The following is a 17,330-nucleotide window of genomic DNA, read 5'->3' as shown; positions in this document are numbered from 1 at the left end:
TGTTTTGAACTCTGATCACAAACATTTAAGAAGCCCTTGAAAACCAAATTTATTTGCATCCAGTATCTATTTTAAATTTGTACTTAATTGTGGGGAAGTTCCTGAACGCCTGTTTTGTTTACCGTGTGATATTTGCATATGCCAAAATGGCTGTTTTTCAATCTAATTGGAAGTAGAAATGCAGTTTTGACTTTACTGTTTTGTATCTTCTTGCTGTCATCTTCTATACCATTATGTAGTTCATAGGAGGGGGAAAATACCTCTAAGGGAAAACATCTCAGTAAGAAATCCCCCTTTTTCCCTTTTTTAAATAAGATGTGGTTTATCCAACTCTAAATCTCTAAATCTAAATGCAACAGCAGCTTTAAAATACGGCAGCTAAGACTGAATGACATAGATGGTTTTAGAAAATGGCCTGCTTATATTGCTTAATGCATTGTAAGCCGCCCTGAGTCTCCGGAGAAGAGCGGCATATATAAATTGAACTAATAAATAAATAAATAAGTCTCCTATGTGTAAGGAACACTGGTTTGCAACACCAACAACAAAAATTAAAAGGAATCGTAACCAGGAAGTGAATCTAGCACAAATTCCCCTTAAACAGTGCAGATGGGTATAAATACTGCCTGTATTTAAACTGTGAACCAGAATTCTTCTCTGTATCGATCAAGTTGTTCCCCGCCCTTAATCCTTCAGAAACCAGTGTCTCTGCACATACCTGCTTTGCAAATGAAAGTTGTACCTTTTTGAGAACTTTGTCCTGTGTCTGCCTTTTTGAACAAATGTGACTACTTCTCACTGATCTGTGTGTTCCATCCCTTCTTTGTCCACTTGTAGATGTACTCCAGCAGAGTTGCTTTAAGTGAGGAATGCATCGCACTACAGCCGTTGTCCAGGGCAACGAGTCAGCTGAGCAAAATTAGGTAGAGTAGGAGGGGCAGTTCTCCATCCAATTTTATGCATGATGAAGGTCAGCTAACCAGCACTTAAGAGAAGGGGAAAAGGCATGTTGGACTCTAGTGTGAACTGAGAGGGCAGTCACAGCTGCACATTTGGTACCTTTCTGACTTCCCCTTAGCTTTGCTACTTATGTATGTTCGCAGGCCAAATAATAGCATGTGTTTGATTTCTTCCCTAATACTTCTTGGGAGGGAGGGGCAAGGGGGAAATTGCAAGCATGATAATCGGGTGCAGAATCCCAGTCTACTCCATGATAAAGATAACATTTAAAAAAAAAAAAACCAAGCATGGTCTATGCGCTTCTGCCTAACTCAACCATCCACAATATTAACGGTGCATGTGGCATGCACTGTCAAATAGGAACAGCTGCGGCAAGAGTCTGTCCTTTGTAGATCATTGTGCCATTTGCTAACTAGATTCTTTCCTCTTACTGTCTGCGTAGCTTTATGTTTATGGTTTGCGTCTAAGTGTATTACGGATATTGTCTACTTAACAAGACAGTTGATGGAAAGGGAATGGGCTGGGTGAGGACTTTTGCAGTTGAAACCTATAGCTGATTTATTGGGTCAGGTGATTAAATTGCCCAGAGATGGGATGCTAGAGACTAAGCATCCCATCTCTGGGCAATTAAGATTGAGCTGTGGTGGGGCAGTGGTTAGAAGGCCGTATTGCAGGCTAATTCTGCTGACTGCCAGCCTGACCGGCTCAAAGTTGACTCAGCCTTTCATCCTTCCGAGGTTGGTAAAATGAGGACCCAGATTGTTTGGGGGAAATACGCTGACTCTGTAAACCACTTAAGAGAGGGCTGTCAAACACTATGAAGCGGTATATAAATCAAAGTGCTATTGCTACGTATAGGAGTAATTTGCACCAATATGAAAGACCTTGCTCTCAGTTTCTAGATTTATTGTTTATCAGTGTACAGTATAAACCAATTTTTACCAATCGGAGAAATGTCCAGTTATGTGGACTTCAACTTCCAGAATTTTCATCTGTGACTGTGAATGCCTGAAAAGTTTGGAAGCTGAAGTGTCTCTTATCTTGCAGGTGCCCAAGTTAGGGAGAGATGGTGCAAAAGATGTGTGCCTCTTTAAGACGTAAGACTGACATTGAGTATGGTCTAGTTTTCTTTAGCCAGCCAAGATTTACCCGGTCCTTCTGCATGTGTGTCTCAACTTGTCTCATCCCCTCTTGCCTTCCATCAGCACCAAATGATGGTTTAACCATGGTAACTGCTCTAGAAGAAATAACAAAATGATGGTGATTCTGTGCATCAAAAGAAGACTCGGTGAATAAGGAGCATTAAGACATCCAGAATTAATGTGCCCCTCCAAATTTGGCCAATCTATTGGTGGCAAGAGTAGAGCCTTAAGGGGTCTGTCTAAAGCATACCTTTTACATCAGTCTCTTTCCAACGGTCCATTCTCTTACCTATCTAATAAGTTGAAGGCCAATACAAACTAATAAATATTGGCAGTGGCTTTGTTATTGCAAACACGAAATGAGAGAGCCAAATATATTAAATAGTAGAGGTTAACCATATACCTATAGACAGTATGTTGATACGCAAGATACTTAGACCCCCTCTTTGCTCCTGAACTAATTCAAAGCACTAAAAAACCCTGTGATTTTTAATGTTTGAATGTTATTCATCTAATGGGAAAGTCAATAATAATAATAATAATGTGGAATCAAAAACACAGAGGCCAAAGCAAATAATTGAGGTTCACTGCAGTGTTTATTAAACAATGTGTATGGGGAATGGGGGTCTTTTCCAAAAGAATAGTGGGAGATACCCCTGAAGACAAAGTGATGCACTCATTCATACATTTCAGAAAGGGATCTAGGTATACAAATGCATAGTCATGTAAACATACATATTCATAATCAATAGATCTCAGATTATCTCCTGCCCTTCTACTGTTGCTACCTTCAAGAAGAGAACGATTGTCTTAAAAACATGACAGTGGGTTGCCAGTAACAATATTTATTTATTTATTTATTTATTTATTCAAATTTCTATACCGCCCTTCTCCTTTCGGACTCAGGGCGGTGAACAGCCAAGTAAAACACAAAATATGACAAAAGCAACAACGGTACATTGGAATATCTGCAAGAAATATCATTTGCCTATAAGGAATAACAGAGTTGGAAGGGACCTTGGAGATCTTCTAGTCCAACCCCCTGCTCAAGCAGGAGACCCTGTTACCATTTCAAACAAATGGTTGCCCAATCTCTTCTTAAAAACCTCCAGTGTTGGAGCACCCACAGCTTCTGGAGCCAAGTCCTTCCACTGATTAATTGTACTAACTATCAGGAAGTACTGGTGGGAACACAAAATAGACAAAACAATGGAAAATAAAGATGCTAAAGTGTTCCGTGACTTAAGAATTCAAAAAGACAAGCACCTGTCACATAACACCCAGATTTAATAGTTGTTGATAAGAAAGACAAAATTTGGATAGTGGACGGAGCAGTACCTGGAGACAGCAGAATAAAAGAGAAAGAACTGAAGAAAGATCACAAAATACAAAGACCTACAAATAGAAGTAAAACAACTATGACAAAAGAAAATAAAGATACTCTCAATAGTAATAGGCCCCTTGGGTGCAATCCCAAAACATCTGGAGCAGCTGTTAAAGACCATCATTGGCATTGACAAAATACCCATTAGTCAATAGCAAAAAGCAACTTTACTTGGAACAGCTTACATCTTGCGACGATACCTTTTTTTAAAAAAAAAAAGTTGTTGTTTTTTTTTAGACAAACATTTAATACATCAGTTTTCTCTTCCCTGTGACATCTCGGTGTTATCTTCCAAAGTTCTTTCTTTTTCTGTATAGTTGTCATTATTTCTATCTTGATCCTTATCCAGTCCATAATATCAATTAATCACTGCGACGATACCTTTAATACCATGGAACAACAACATCTGTTTATTTCAGTTCCTTAGGAAGGACTATATTGGTGGATATGAATGCCAAATTTAGTCTTAAACATCTGACTGACCGACCAATCAAGAAGGAAGAAAGGAACAGTGGTAGCAGCTAGTTAGTGCTTTTACTAAGGAATAATCTAAATTTATTTGTTTATTTAAATAGATTTTCCATACTTAATAAATTATGGCATTTCCTAAGATAGTAATTAATTTCCATATCACATTATCATAAATCATAGAGCTGGAAGGGACCTCATAGGTCTTCCAGTCCAAATTCATAAATTCATTTTGACATTCCCTAGTAAATTGCCCATTTTCTCTTACTTTTAAGGGCTATGCAAGATGCCTGTAATTCCTGTGAAATTAACAACCAAAAAACTAAGATTAATCATAGATCGTTTCATTCATAGTTAATAGGCCCTTAGATTTCAAGGGTGTCTTCGGTTAATTCTGAAACTGTGAATGAACCTTCATTCAAATATTTTTGAATAAGAATTGTAAAGAGAAAAGGTATATTTGCTAGGGATGTTTGGAGATCAAATCAATACCTCATAACTGTCGATCTTTCCCAAGTGTCTTTGTAAGTAGAAGATTAAAATGTTGAGGGAGTATTTTCAAAAATGCCGTAGGCTTTCTAATAAACATCCCTAGGTTTCCTTTTTTTTTTTGTCTCGCACAACTTTATAAATTTTACCCTTTGCTATCAACTGCCAAAAATCCAGTTCCACTTGAATCCACTTGAATCTATATGTACTGTTTTCATTTGAAAACACTTGTGACTTCTGCTGCAGCCAGGAAACACCCTAGAGCCGTGATGGCGAACCTATGGCACGCGTGCCACAGGTGGCACGCGGAGCCATATCTGTGGGCACGCAAGCGTTGTCCTTGCTCAGTTCCAGCGCACATACCCACACTGGCCAGCTGAATTTCGGACCTTCCGGGCCCACTAGAAGTCAGAAATTACTGGTGGAGAAGGCCATTTTCGCCCTCCCCAGGCTCCTAGGAAGCCTCTGGAGCCTGGGGAGGGCAAAAAATGGGCCTACTGGGCCCACCAGTAACCTTTTTGCCATCGCGTGCCAAAAGGAGGGGGAGCATGGGGGGGTCGTGTGCGCATGCGTGCGGGGCATTGAATTATGGGTGTGGGCATGCACGTACGCGACCCCCTGGCTCCCCCCACTTTTGGCACACGACAGCAAAAAGGTTAGCCATCACTGCCCTAGAGAAAAGGCCAAATTTCAGTTCTTGATTACAGCAGTGTATCCCAACCTTGACCATTTGTGGACTTCAGCTTCCAGAGTTTCCCAGCCAATATTCTGACTGGGGAATTCCTGGAATTGAAGGCCACACATTTTCAAGTCGCCAAGATTGAGAAACGCTGGATTATAGGATAACTTGTCAAGTTCCCCTCTGCTTAAGTTTCTGATTCCTGGAGAGCTACATCACAAAGCCTAGATCATTTGTTATTTGTGAAAGACACAATGTAATCTGAAGTTCAAAGGTGATACTGTTTTGCACATTCGGTTATATTGGATTTTGAAGTTTTTTTTCCCCTCGCAAGCCTAGAATTAGGCCTCCAACAAAGGTTTCAGATTTGTAGGACCAGAGGCAGACAGGTATTTCTTGGGGAATATTTAAGGTTAATGTACCATTATTGACAAAGAAATAAATTCCTGATTGTCTGCCTTGAATTTAAGAGGCAAATTGGACAGGAATCCAGAGCAATAATAAACCAACATAGACCTTCAGTTGGGCAGCCAACTTAGAGATAAAATAGAGGTTGGAGATTGTGTGTGAACCACGTATTGAAGCTCCTTTTAAGAGACATGCATATAACAAGCAGTCTTTATTAGATATAAACCCTTGATTTTATATTCCATTACATGGATTTATTTATTCCAGAGGTGGGTTTCAGCAGGTTCTAACCAGTTCTGGAGAGCCAGTAGCAGAAATTTTGAGTAGTTCGGAGAACCGGTAGTAAAAATTTTGACTGGCTTCGCCCCCATCTATTCTCTGTCTCCTAAGTCCCAGCTGATCGGGAAGAAATGGGGATTTTTTTTTTATTTGATTTATATGCCGCCCTTCAAGGTTATTTTGCAGTAACCTTCCCCTGGAGTGGGGTGGGAATGGAGATTTTACAGTATTCTTCCCCTGCCACGCCCACCAAGCCACACCCACAGAACTGGTAGTAAAAAAATTTGAAACCCACCACTGTTTTATTTCTTTGGTTGCATTATCAGGAGCCTATTCATTTTTATCAATTTTTGAGACAGATTTGTTCTCAGTATCTCATTCACTCCGGCTGAATGTATGCTGAGTGTAGAATTGGAGTGGGCTATTAGACGACTTCATTTGCCCCCATCAACCACAAACAGTTGGTTTTTGGCAGCAAGATTTTTAGTATGTTGTTCAAAACCAATGATAGCTCTGGGAAAGGAAGGCCTGTGACATTAAACTATGCATTAAAGTCTGTCTCCCCCCCCTCCCCAAATCATTCTGAATTTGTGGTAGTGCCCAGGAGTAGAAATGGAACCAGTTTAATTCCCACTCCCAGTCTTAAACTGTTGCCTAAAACACGAGTGTGTGTTGGGGAGGAAAAAGTTAATCATTTCCCTTCTGGTGAAGTCATTCTGAGGTCTCCAGCTAGCAAAGAAAAGTATGTCGTTCTCCACCACCCCCAACCCCCCGTGAAATCCAAATTTTTTTACTACCAGTTCTGTGGGTGTGGCAGGGGAAGAATACTGCAAAATCCCCATTTCCTCCCCACTTCTGGGAGAAGGATATTGCAAAATCTCCATTCCCACCCCAGTCTGGGACCAGCCAGAGGTGGTATTTGCCTGTTCTCCGAACTACTCAAAATTTCCGCTACCAGTTCTCCAGAACGTGCTGGATTTCACCCCTGGTCCCCCTCTTGCTTAAAGTCTGAGATATTCACAGGACAAGAAGCGCATCCATGAATTTTCTGCTAAATTTCTGCAATTCTACAAAGTGCAACACTCAGAATTAGTTCCATCGGCTATGTCTAATCTGCCTTGGATTTTCTTGGGTGGTAAGATGGAGAAGAAAGTGTCTGGTTCTTTTGATACAGCCGGGCCACTGGCTGTCCATCATTAATTAACCTTTTTTCAGAAGTCATCCTTTCAATAGTTTTCAGTTCTACACAAGGCCATCATTATAAACTAGTCAGGTTCTAGATTCTCCCATGTTTGGAGTTTTATTGTAAGACTCAGTCTTAGTTCCTGAGACAATGCAAAATGTGGCAAGCAGACATTTCCCTACTGTTGCTGTGCTAAACTCTGCTTTGACAAGACCCACTAACGTCAAACATCTTCGTAATCTATAAAATGCTTATTCTAATATTGGTGCTTCAATTCTACATAAACCAGCATGTATGTTAACCTCCATGTTGCTACACTTAAGAAAATGACCTGGATGAGTTTGTTCTTAATCCCAAAAAGAGGATCGGAAATCTTTCAAGAGCTTTTTTTTTCCCTGTCTTCTGATGAGCAGAGGAAGACGACTTAAATAGTACAGGATACTATTGCCTTAAAAAAAAAAAAAAACATTATGGATCCATGGCAGTGCCTGTTCTCCATGTCCTTTGACATGGTTGAAATTTTGTTGAGGTATTTTGGTTTATGTTGAAGAACTTGATTGCTATCAGTAGTCACAATGTCAAGTTCATTGCACATCAGCTTTTTTTAAAAAAATCGGGCAGTCCAGAGCTTTTTGGGCCACAGAGCTGAAACCTGCATTACATCAATGTTTTAACCTTCCAGTGTGGTGAGGAAGCTGTTATTTGCAAGCCAGGTACCCATCCACGCGGTCCTTGTTTTGTGTCAGGCTGTAATAATATGTAGTGCTACCTTCTGTTGGGTTTGAGTGGCAGATAGAATTTTCCTCCAATTTGTTTCTTCCTAAAAATGATCTCCAAGCAGGTGTGCATTTCAGGAAAGGGCTTTATAATAAATCTTTATCGGTAGTCCTCTGGGCAATCTTAAATGTTACAGCAGGAAGGTTTTGGGACTTTCGGGCATAGATGGTGGAGGAGGATGGGCTAGGTGCAAAGGAGCAATTTATAATTGCTTGTTTGTGAGTCAAGGATCCTGTTTGGGTCTTCTGTTGGCAAGACAGTGTAAAAGAACAGAATCTGGTTTGGTTTGGTTTTGGGAGCGGGAGATGATAACATTATTCAAAACTAGGATAGCGGGTAATTGGGTCAAACAGTTTGAAGAGATACAGATTTACTAGCATCTGTCTTTTCCTCAAATTCCATTCATGGTTAGCTACAAGTAAATATTTGAAAGCAAGAATCATCTGGTGGTGGTGGTGGTGGTTGTTATATTATTATTATTATTATTATTATTATTATTATTATTACTATTACTATTATTACTATTATTACTATTATTACTATTATTACTATTATTACTATTATTATTACTATTATTACTATTATTATTATTCTACAATGTCTGTAATTCCAAAGCTGGATTTTCCAGCTTTAAATCTGACCAGATGACAAATTATCCCACTTCTGCATGGGATTTACAACAGAAAACTGGCAATTAATTGTTACCCAACGTTTTAAGTTCAAGCTCTAATGAAACAGGCAAATATTTTCATTTGAGAAAAGGGAATTTTCCAAGTATTTCTGAGCAATATTGGGATATTTCTGACATGGATTTTAAAACTAATTTCTAATTTAGTTATGTAAACAATTGCTGCCTCTTGTTGTTAGTCCTCAGTGTCTCATTAACTTCTTATTTTTAAATCCTCAGTGCCTTTTTTCCTAAAAACCAGTTTCACGCTAATTTTAAGTCATTCTGATGATGAGGCATTTTTTTTTCCAATTTCAGCTGAATATCCTGTTTTTCCTTAATGACATTGATTCTTGTCTCAGATAAATAAACTGTTTTGTTTGCTTTGTTCTCTCTTTAGAGTTCTTGTGGCCACTTTGTGCTAGATGAAAATTATTTCCGACTCTTTTAATAGCTGCTGTCAGCACTTTCCTCTCTCTTTGATTGTATACCCCAGGCTATTTTATATGGAAGGAGAAAAATGGGTATGAATAGAGAGAAAAATAGATAGCGGCATAGTGGCCTCGAGGTGAAGACGCTCACCTCCCAGTTCTCACATCTTCTGGCTTTCAATTGTCAAATAGGCAAATGTACCATTACTATATAATTCTCAGAATATTTATAGAATTAAGCTTCCCAACGCTTACATGAAATACACAGAAAATGCATGCAAGCTAAATCGGAACTGCATCTGTGCTTCTAAAATGTCTGTAATTGTACTAGCAAAAACCAAAGATCCTGGTGTGGGTTTGCTAATTTCTCTCACTCTCGGTTTCCCTGTTGTTTTTTTTCTTCTCCCCCACAGCTTACTAAGACAGGTCCAGGTGTCAACTGCCTGGAGTCCATGTGTTGCTTCTCCGATGGGGAACCAGCCTGCACATCTTTTAGAAGAATGCTGGAGCGAATAATGGGACGATGCAGCCCTACCCGAGTCAACAGGTGTGGAATTTCTCTGAAATGCCTTTGCTGCAGACAGTTCTCCTATAAACTGGAACACGATGAACCGACAACTATAGATGTCTAGTTTCCTAGACAGGAAACCCATCTTCCTAGGTTCAGTCTGGGATCTTCAGAGGAGATCCAAGTTTGTGCTTCGAATGTGGGGGAATGAGAGATCGTTGCGTTAACTGGTTTGTTGTTGAAAAACCGGTTGAATTTTGTTTTGTTTTTTTTAATGACACCGTCTTTTCTCTGATCCTGCAACTGCTATTGTGCCTTTAGTGGCTTTGGCGTTATACGCTGTCTCAGGCTCCCCTGCTCTTTTCAAGCATCGGCCAGTGATTCACAAGCGTGCTTTTCCTTGGCTCTGAGCTCTCTGTGTGCATCATTTTTGCCTTTCTACTTAACGTGCGCATTTCAGTCTAGTTTCTCCCCTTTCCTTATACGGTATGTCTTTTTTTTTCCCCCTGAAAGTCAGACCACTGTCCTAGTTTCCTTTCCCTTTAGCTGCTTTGCCTTTTGAAATTGGAAGGCTTGTCCTGTGTTTGATCACCATGTGTCTCCCCTTCTAGACATGCAACCAAGCTTCCTTTTAGCTCCAAGGTTTGTGTTCTCTCCCCTGAAATTTTCATTACCGGGGGGGTGGGAGAAAAGTTTGGTAGCTTTCCTCTATTTCTTGTTCATCAACTGTGAAAGTCAATTACTTTTAACAATACGAAACAAAGCTCGCATCTGAGTAAAAACATAATAATCTAAAGCCACCCCAAATTATGATTAAAAGTAGACCTTTTTTAAAAAAATAACATGAAGCCATTCAGAAATAAATGCTAAGCCTATTTATATGTTCGCTAATTTATACGGGTCTGTGGGTTTTTGTGTTTTTTTTTTTAATTTTGAAAAGATCCTCAACAGGAAGATCAATGAGAACAATTTCTTAATTTACAGAAGTTTCTATCTTAAAAAGAACACGTGAAAACTCTACGGAGATGTTGTAGAAAGAGACGGTTAGGAAACCCCAGTCTTTCTGTACGCTTGTTTAAATGTCAGGTTACGATTGTTTTCTTCTTTCCTCGATGATATTAGCCACCTTCTTCTGAAGCATCAGCTGAGAGCACCTTGTTCCATCTTGGTCACAATTAAACAGCAGTTTGAGCTGAGATAAGATGAGATCAAGCAAATTATTAGGGTGAGATTCTCAGTTTGGGGGAGACAGACATGAACAAAGAGAAGGTGTGGATGTCCTGCAATCCTCTTTGGATTGCAAAGAAAAGGAAGATCTTTTGCTTTCAGAAGATCAGGAGAAACATCTGAAGATCTTACCGATGGCCCACACAAGTTGGAAGTACGGCTACCAGGTCTCTATGGCAACAAAGCCGGACAACCATTGGATGGCATAAAGAATTAGTTTTCTATATTGGTTTGCTGCTATCTATTGGTCAGCTGGATGTTTGCAGTCCTCATTGAAGGATGCAGTAGCTTTTTACTAGTAGCTAGTTACTTTAAGAAAAAGTTGGAAAACTTACTGTGGTGACTTCTAAATTGTAATTTTCAGTGCTCAGCTCTTCTGAATGTTTCCTTCTTATTGATTTTTTTTTTATTTAAAAACCCCAATATCCTCAAGTGTGTTAATCTCTCTGCAGCTCCATTTTAAGTTTTTACTAAAGTGATTATTTTTTCCTTCATAAAATGGGACTGTTACAAGCCAGGTTTAAAAAAAAAAATAGTAACCTGTCTCTCTTTGGAAAGAAAGAAAGATGTATAAAATAAAATATTTCCTAGACATTTTTAAAAGGAGCAGTATCTGATTGATCTAACATTAGCTTTTTCTCTCCCCTGGGGTAATGATTTCCGATAAAAGTATATTTGCACCTCTTGGATATTCTCTACCATTAGAATGCCTACCTGCACTACTATGCTTGGAGTTTGTATCGAATGAGGTCTTGTCAGTGTCAGGGCTGCCTGGCAGGAGGGTATGCAGTGTGTCTCTGTAATTCACCCAGCAGAGACACTTTGAACTCCTTCCTCTGCAAGTTTCAGGATTACTTCAACCCAGAGGCGTACACACCAAACACAGAGCCTTGGTCAAACCATCATGGTTGCCTGTTCTGATCTAGGCTTCCCACAAGCATGAAGCAGACTCCTTCTCCCGACAAAAACCCCTTTTTATTAAGTTACTGTGAATTCCTCTCATTCACATCCAGCAAAGTCTCTCAAGGGAGAATTTACAGTCACAGACCTTATCTGGCTTAGAGATCTGCCAGGCCGATATCGTCAAAACTTGGCAAGGAGTCTCTGAGAGTCACGAACCAATTAAGCAAATTAATTGTTTCCTGCAAACTCCACTCCCCTTTTGCTCCTCTTTAATCCCTATGGGAGGGGCCATTCACCATCCATCTGTGGCTTTACTCCTGAGTTGACCCTTGTTCCTTAGCTGTTCCCTTCTCTTGGCAGCTCTGCACATGCGCACACTGGGAACAGGCTCCAGCTTTTCTTCTGCCTCACTTATCTCCGATTCCGAAGGTAGCTGATAACTTGTCGGACAGCCCGGGCCCCATCTCTGCCTCTGACGCAGAGCACTCATCAGAGCCTTCCCCAGACTCCAGGACTGGCCCATGTTCCTCCCCAACCTCCTCACTGTCTGCCACCAGCTCCACTAGCCGCTGGCAGGCCACAACATTGCCTTTACTTTTTAACCAGCCCCTGTGGATAGTCCTGCTTCATCCCCATGGTCAAAGAGAGCAACCTCTGATTGCACCAGAATTTTCATATCAATCTTTCATGTCCACCTTTAAAATGATTGTCATCCACCTCGTTCTTACATAGGAGAGAGTTATGTTTGTTGTCACTGTTGGGTTGAATGCATGCCACACATGTATCCCATTCAGACAAAAACATAGCAGATTCATCCTCATCATATGCTAAGCTTGGTTGGTGTAACCCCAGATAGTCTTTTTCTCTGGTTTAAGCATAGCGTGCTAAAGATCATGATGGGACAAGAGATTGTGCAAAACCAGAAAAAAATGTGATTTAATTAGTTAATGATAGTAAACGTGCAATCTGAACGCAGCCTTGGGTGGGAAATTGAAGTTAATTTGGAGAGGTTTACTCCTATCTCATTAGCGCCATCTTACGTCATATCGACAATGTGATGCTACATTGTTGGAAAGGAAACAAGTGATATATTCAGAGGTCTGTGCTATCTTGTACGTTGAGGGTTTAATATAAAATGTCACTGAGAGAGAAGCTCACAAGTCCTAGCTATGGTTCTGGCAAAAGGTAGGTATCGCCAGCTTCAAAATCAACTGTAAATAAATACATCTTGTGATTTATTTATTTTTTAAAATTGTTTTTCTGTTTTCTGTATCTGAACAAATACAAGGATATGATTTGACTCTCATGTTTGATAAAAGATGAAGTACTCCTCCCTCATCCGATCTGCATGCCGATATGTGGAAGACGGATTGCCAAAATAGGATTTTGAAATTCTGCTGGGTTTTTTCCCCAATTAGAACAAACTTCTAAATTGTCATTACTTTATTATTTTAAAATACAAGATTTAAAATTGTACTGCCTTCCAGGCACTTTGAATGGGGTCTAAACTAAACTGAAGCATTTCATCATGCAACCATTGATCTTACTTGAATAGAACTTGATTCATTAAAATCAAGGATTTAACGGTAGTGACAATCTGGGAGGGTCCAGTCATTTCGCAGATTTGGTCGGAACTAAAACTATGCGGACATACGACCCTTCCGTATTTAGTTTCCTACCTAAGCAAAATACTAAGAAATGCATATTTTCAAGGTACAAAACTCTCACACACTTCGTAACCATTCCTTATGAGCAGGCAGAGTTACAAAGTGAACTTAGCCTTCTATTTTGACTTGAGAATGTATTAGTCACATTTCTTGCAATAGCAGCTCACCTGGATATAAGCTAAAAATATTTCCCCAGTGGTTTACAGAAATGATCCATGATGCTTTACAGAAATGACCCAAATAAAATGTGTTCTGCAGGCCATCTCGTCTTTATTTGTTCCATCGTGAGATAATTAGTAGTATAGATGGAACAAGGTTTACTTCATCTGTGCGGCATTAGACAACCCTCCACATCTGGCTTTGTGGAGATGATCAACCTCGTCTGAAGCCCATTAAAATACCCTCCACGTCTCAGGTGAAGAGTCCAAGACTCATTGGCAGATGTACAGTACCCAATACCCTACACCTTGAAACTGATTTCTGTGGTCTTTAACAAACTACTAGGGAAAGTTGCATTGCCAACCAAATCATCTTTGTACTTCATATTCTGTCAAATATGAGGATCAGAGTACGAAATCAAATGTTGAATAATTTGGATGAGTGATCTCATATTTCATCTAATTGTGTGCTTAAATGCTTGGAGTATAAAGGAAAGAGATACGGTACCTAACCTTCTCTTTTAACAGAATGAACATATTTTAATTAAATCAATTAACGGAGCCTTAGAGCCATTTCTTGTTTCCATTGTGCACAGTTTTCTCCAAATCATCAAAATCTGTTCTTCATGTCTCTTCCATCCAATTGTCTCTTGCATTGATTGCTCCAAATCCAATGTTGTGTTATTAAACATATCCATTTGCAGTGTTTTGCTCAGCTGATTTTGGGTGGCTGGGGTATTTACATGTTTACATTGGGGGGGGTTTGCATACCAATTATAGGATTCCTTCAATTTCTTAATAGCTCTGCTTATGTGCATAATCAGCATTCTGGATGCACGAGCCTGCTAGAATACAGTGGCATGGCCCTGTCTTCTATGAGAGGGAAAGGCTTTAGAGCAGAGGTGAGAAACTGTGGCCCTTGCTGGTTCAGGAATTCTGGGACTTGAAGTCCACAAGTCATAAAGGGCCCATGGTTCCCCACTTCTGCTTTAGAGCACGCCTGTGATTACATAAAACCTTCACACCTATGGAACTCTGGATTAGAGTAACTATATAAAAGCAAGTCACATTATAATTGATCTAACAATATGAGTCTTCCCAAGAACTCATGCAACCCTACCATTTCTGATCTTGGTTCTGGGAAGTTTCGGCATCTCTGTGCCTAATTTGCCACCAGAACTTTGGATCATATCTTAAGTCATTTTGGATATATGTTTCTGAAAACACCTCTGGGACCAAAAAACTCAGGTTTCCCGTCAGCAAACGTTTCTTTCTTGTTATTACTTTAGATCATGGAGCTCTACGGAACCTTTCTGTACCAGCGACCGAAGCTTCTTGACGTTATCCACAATGGAATCCATTACTTGAGACTTTTCTCAATGCCTTGTGGAAAACCATGACATCTGGGTTGTAACCAATCTACCGGGCCCCTTGTGGCATCCTTTTTAAATGTCATGGCCAGGTTCATTTATTAGGAAGGGGGAGAAAAAGATTTAAGCCTGGTTATTTGGAACAAAAACTGCCGAAAAAGCGTACATTCCAGTGGAAATATTAGCATTGTTTAGATGGATGCTTTTAATTTTCCATCGTCACATTAATAATAATAGGCTAGAAACCCTTCAGAAAGGCAACTGCTTTGGCTCCCAATTATCCACAACTGATAATCAAAAAATGAGTGGCTTTGCTAAATTGGGAAACGGTATTCTTCTACTATTCTCCACAGGCTGAATAGATCCTCCTTCATAGATTGTTGTAGCTAATTCTGAAAGATTTTTAGCATCGAGTGGAAAAATGCATACTCTGGAGAGAGAGAGAGAGAGAGAGAGAGAGAAGTTCCCTGAGGATGGACTCCAGCATAAGCCCGAAAGCTCGGAAGGATAAGCCTCTGGTCCCAGTGACCGACTCAGATTGGATCCTGCAACCTTATCATGGGACACGTATATTTACTTTCATTTGTGGGGGGGAAGGAAGCTGTTAAATAAATTAGCTTTATTTCTGGACATTCTTGATTCAAATTTGGGGGAAGGGATGCTTTTTGAGGCATTACTTCTTTCCTTTTCCACTCCTCCCTCCTCAACATTAAATAACATTATTTAGTCACGTTATACTCTTGATGAGAGCACCTAAGAATTCTCCCTGATTTTGCAGGGGCGGCAAAATAATAATAATATGCAGCCGTACTTGTACATAGTTTATATCAAATGAAGCGCATGCTGTTCGGGACAATAAAGAAGAAGATGGCCTTAGCCAAAAAAAAAAAAATTGCGTCTGAATTCTTGATTTCAATCAAACGGCTTGGCGGGCTAAAATGCCACAAAAGGACTATTGAAAACATTCGCTCCCACATTTTTCACGAGATGAAAAAGTTTGGCATTTATTACTCCAGTCCCACCTCTGTGGCGGCAGAGAATCCATCATAAATGGTGGATGGGTTTGGTTGTTGTTGTTTTTTTTGTCAACAATGAGTTTCACAATTTGAGAATGCTTCTCTGGGTCCCTGCAGATAAGTGAGAAGGTTATCTTCCCCACCTCATGCTTTGGGGTGTGGTGGCCCCAAATGGCCTCTTGCTTCCAAAATTAAGCAATTATCAGAACCCCCCACTGTGTAAACACTCTGGTCATACACTTGCATACCTTTTAGGAATGTCAGTTCCTTCTATTTATATTTTTTATGCTGCTTTTTTTCCCCCCTGTTACGAGCCAAGAGATTGACTCAATACAGCAGTGGTTTTCAAACCAGAGAACTTTTAAGATGTGTGGACTTCAACTCCCAGAATTCCCCAGCCAGCATGGCTGGCTTGGGAATTCTGGGATTGAAGTCCACACATCTTAAAGTTCCTAAGGTTGAGAAACATTGCCATATGTTAGTAGCCTTCTGGCTGAGTGCCATTCATTTCAAGGGAAGAGAGAAAGCAGAGCTTTTCAGGGAAATGCCCCTCGCAATCAGCAGCCTGCACTGACTTCAACATGTTTAATGTGTTCCCCTTATTCCAAATATCATTTACTCATTTCTATCCTGCCTTTCTACCCAGAGTGCTTATTTAAAGGAGCATCATTTCATCACCACCATAGATCACTCATAACCATCCTTTCCATTCTGGTTTGTCTCCCGTCTCCACACACACACACACACACCCCAAAAAAAAAACAAAACCCCACAACTTATTGTGAAAGGATCCAAAATTTAAAAAATCAAAACTCCAAGCATTTATTTAAATCCCCATCATTGTGCGATTCATGCTTCCGCTTTGATTTTGTATGACGTTAGCATTTAATTCTTTTTTCTTCGCAGATGTTACAATTCTTACTGGAACTGACTTCCATGTTTTTTGTTTTTTAAATTCCCATTTCTTTCTCGTCCCTCCTCAGTGTGTGTAAGGGTGCAGAAGAAGCATGCATTTAAACAATTTCAGGAAGAGTTTAAGACACTCATCTGTCCAAGCCGGGTATCAGTTTCTAACTAAGGGGCAAAAGTAACACCAAGTGAAGACCTGTTTCCTTCTCTTTCTTTGTTCTATGACCAGCAATTCGGGGTCAAAATGGAAGGAAAGCAAATGTATTTTTACGTCGGATCTCAATTAAGTTTCGTCCTTTCTTTCTCTGAATGTTTGTGTCTTTCAGTAAACTCAAATTTACTTCTAGTCTGAGGATTAGGCCAAAAATACATTGCAGAACAGAAAAAAGGAAATGCAGGAAACTCCTGTGAAATGAATGAATTACTGCAGATTAAGCAATAACAGTTGAGATAAGCCAAGGAAGGAAGATGATTTTTCTTCATTATATTTTTTGAGGGGACGACAGGATAAATTCTATAAGTCTTGAGGGTCTGCAGAATACAAAAACAAAGAAAGCCAGTTTTCCCCCCCATCAAGACCAATAACTTCGTGGTCATTTTCTTGGCAGCTACACAGAAACGGATTGTTATGTTTCATGGAATAGTTTTCAACTTCCCAGTTGAGGCTACTGCTCTGGCCACAACCCGCTTTAGTATTTTTCTCCA

At 39.8% G+C, this 17,330-nt stretch overlaps 1 protein-coding gene across 7 annotated transcripts in view; it reads left to right on the top strand.

The window, feature by feature from the left end:
* The window catches only part of ATP11B (ATPase phospholipid transporting 11B (putative)), a 92,244-nt gene extending 75,336 nt beyond the window's left edge, over nucleotides 1–16,908 (top strand). The window contains exons 29-31 of one of the 7 annotated variants that reach the window (XM_034438907.3): nucleotides 838–923; nucleotides 9,281–9,414; nucleotides 16,700–16,908. In XM_034438907.3, the coding sequence (XP_034294798.1) occupies nucleotides 838–923; nucleotides 9,281–9,383 (189 nt within the window). In that variant the 3' untranslated portion in view covers nucleotides 9,384–9,414; nucleotides 16,700–16,908. Of the gene's footprint in view, nucleotides 1–837; nucleotides 924–9,280; nucleotides 14,034–14,619; nucleotides 15,331–16,622 lie in introns of those variants that run through there. The other 6 variants (XM_034438908.3, XM_034438906.3, XM_034438910.3 and 3 more) reach the window with 6 other exon arrangements.
* Nucleotides 16,909–17,330: the final 422 nt, after the last annotated feature.

This window comes from Pantherophis guttatus, chromosome 6, assembly GCF_059756535.1.
Source record: "Pantherophis guttatus breed Tessera chromosome 6, ASM5975653v1, whole genome shotgun sequence".
NCBI classification, from domain to species: Eukaryota; Metazoa; Chordata; class Lepidosauria; order Squamata; family Colubridae; genus Pantherophis; species Pantherophis guttatus.
This window is presented reverse-complemented; position numbering and strand designations above follow the sequence as displayed.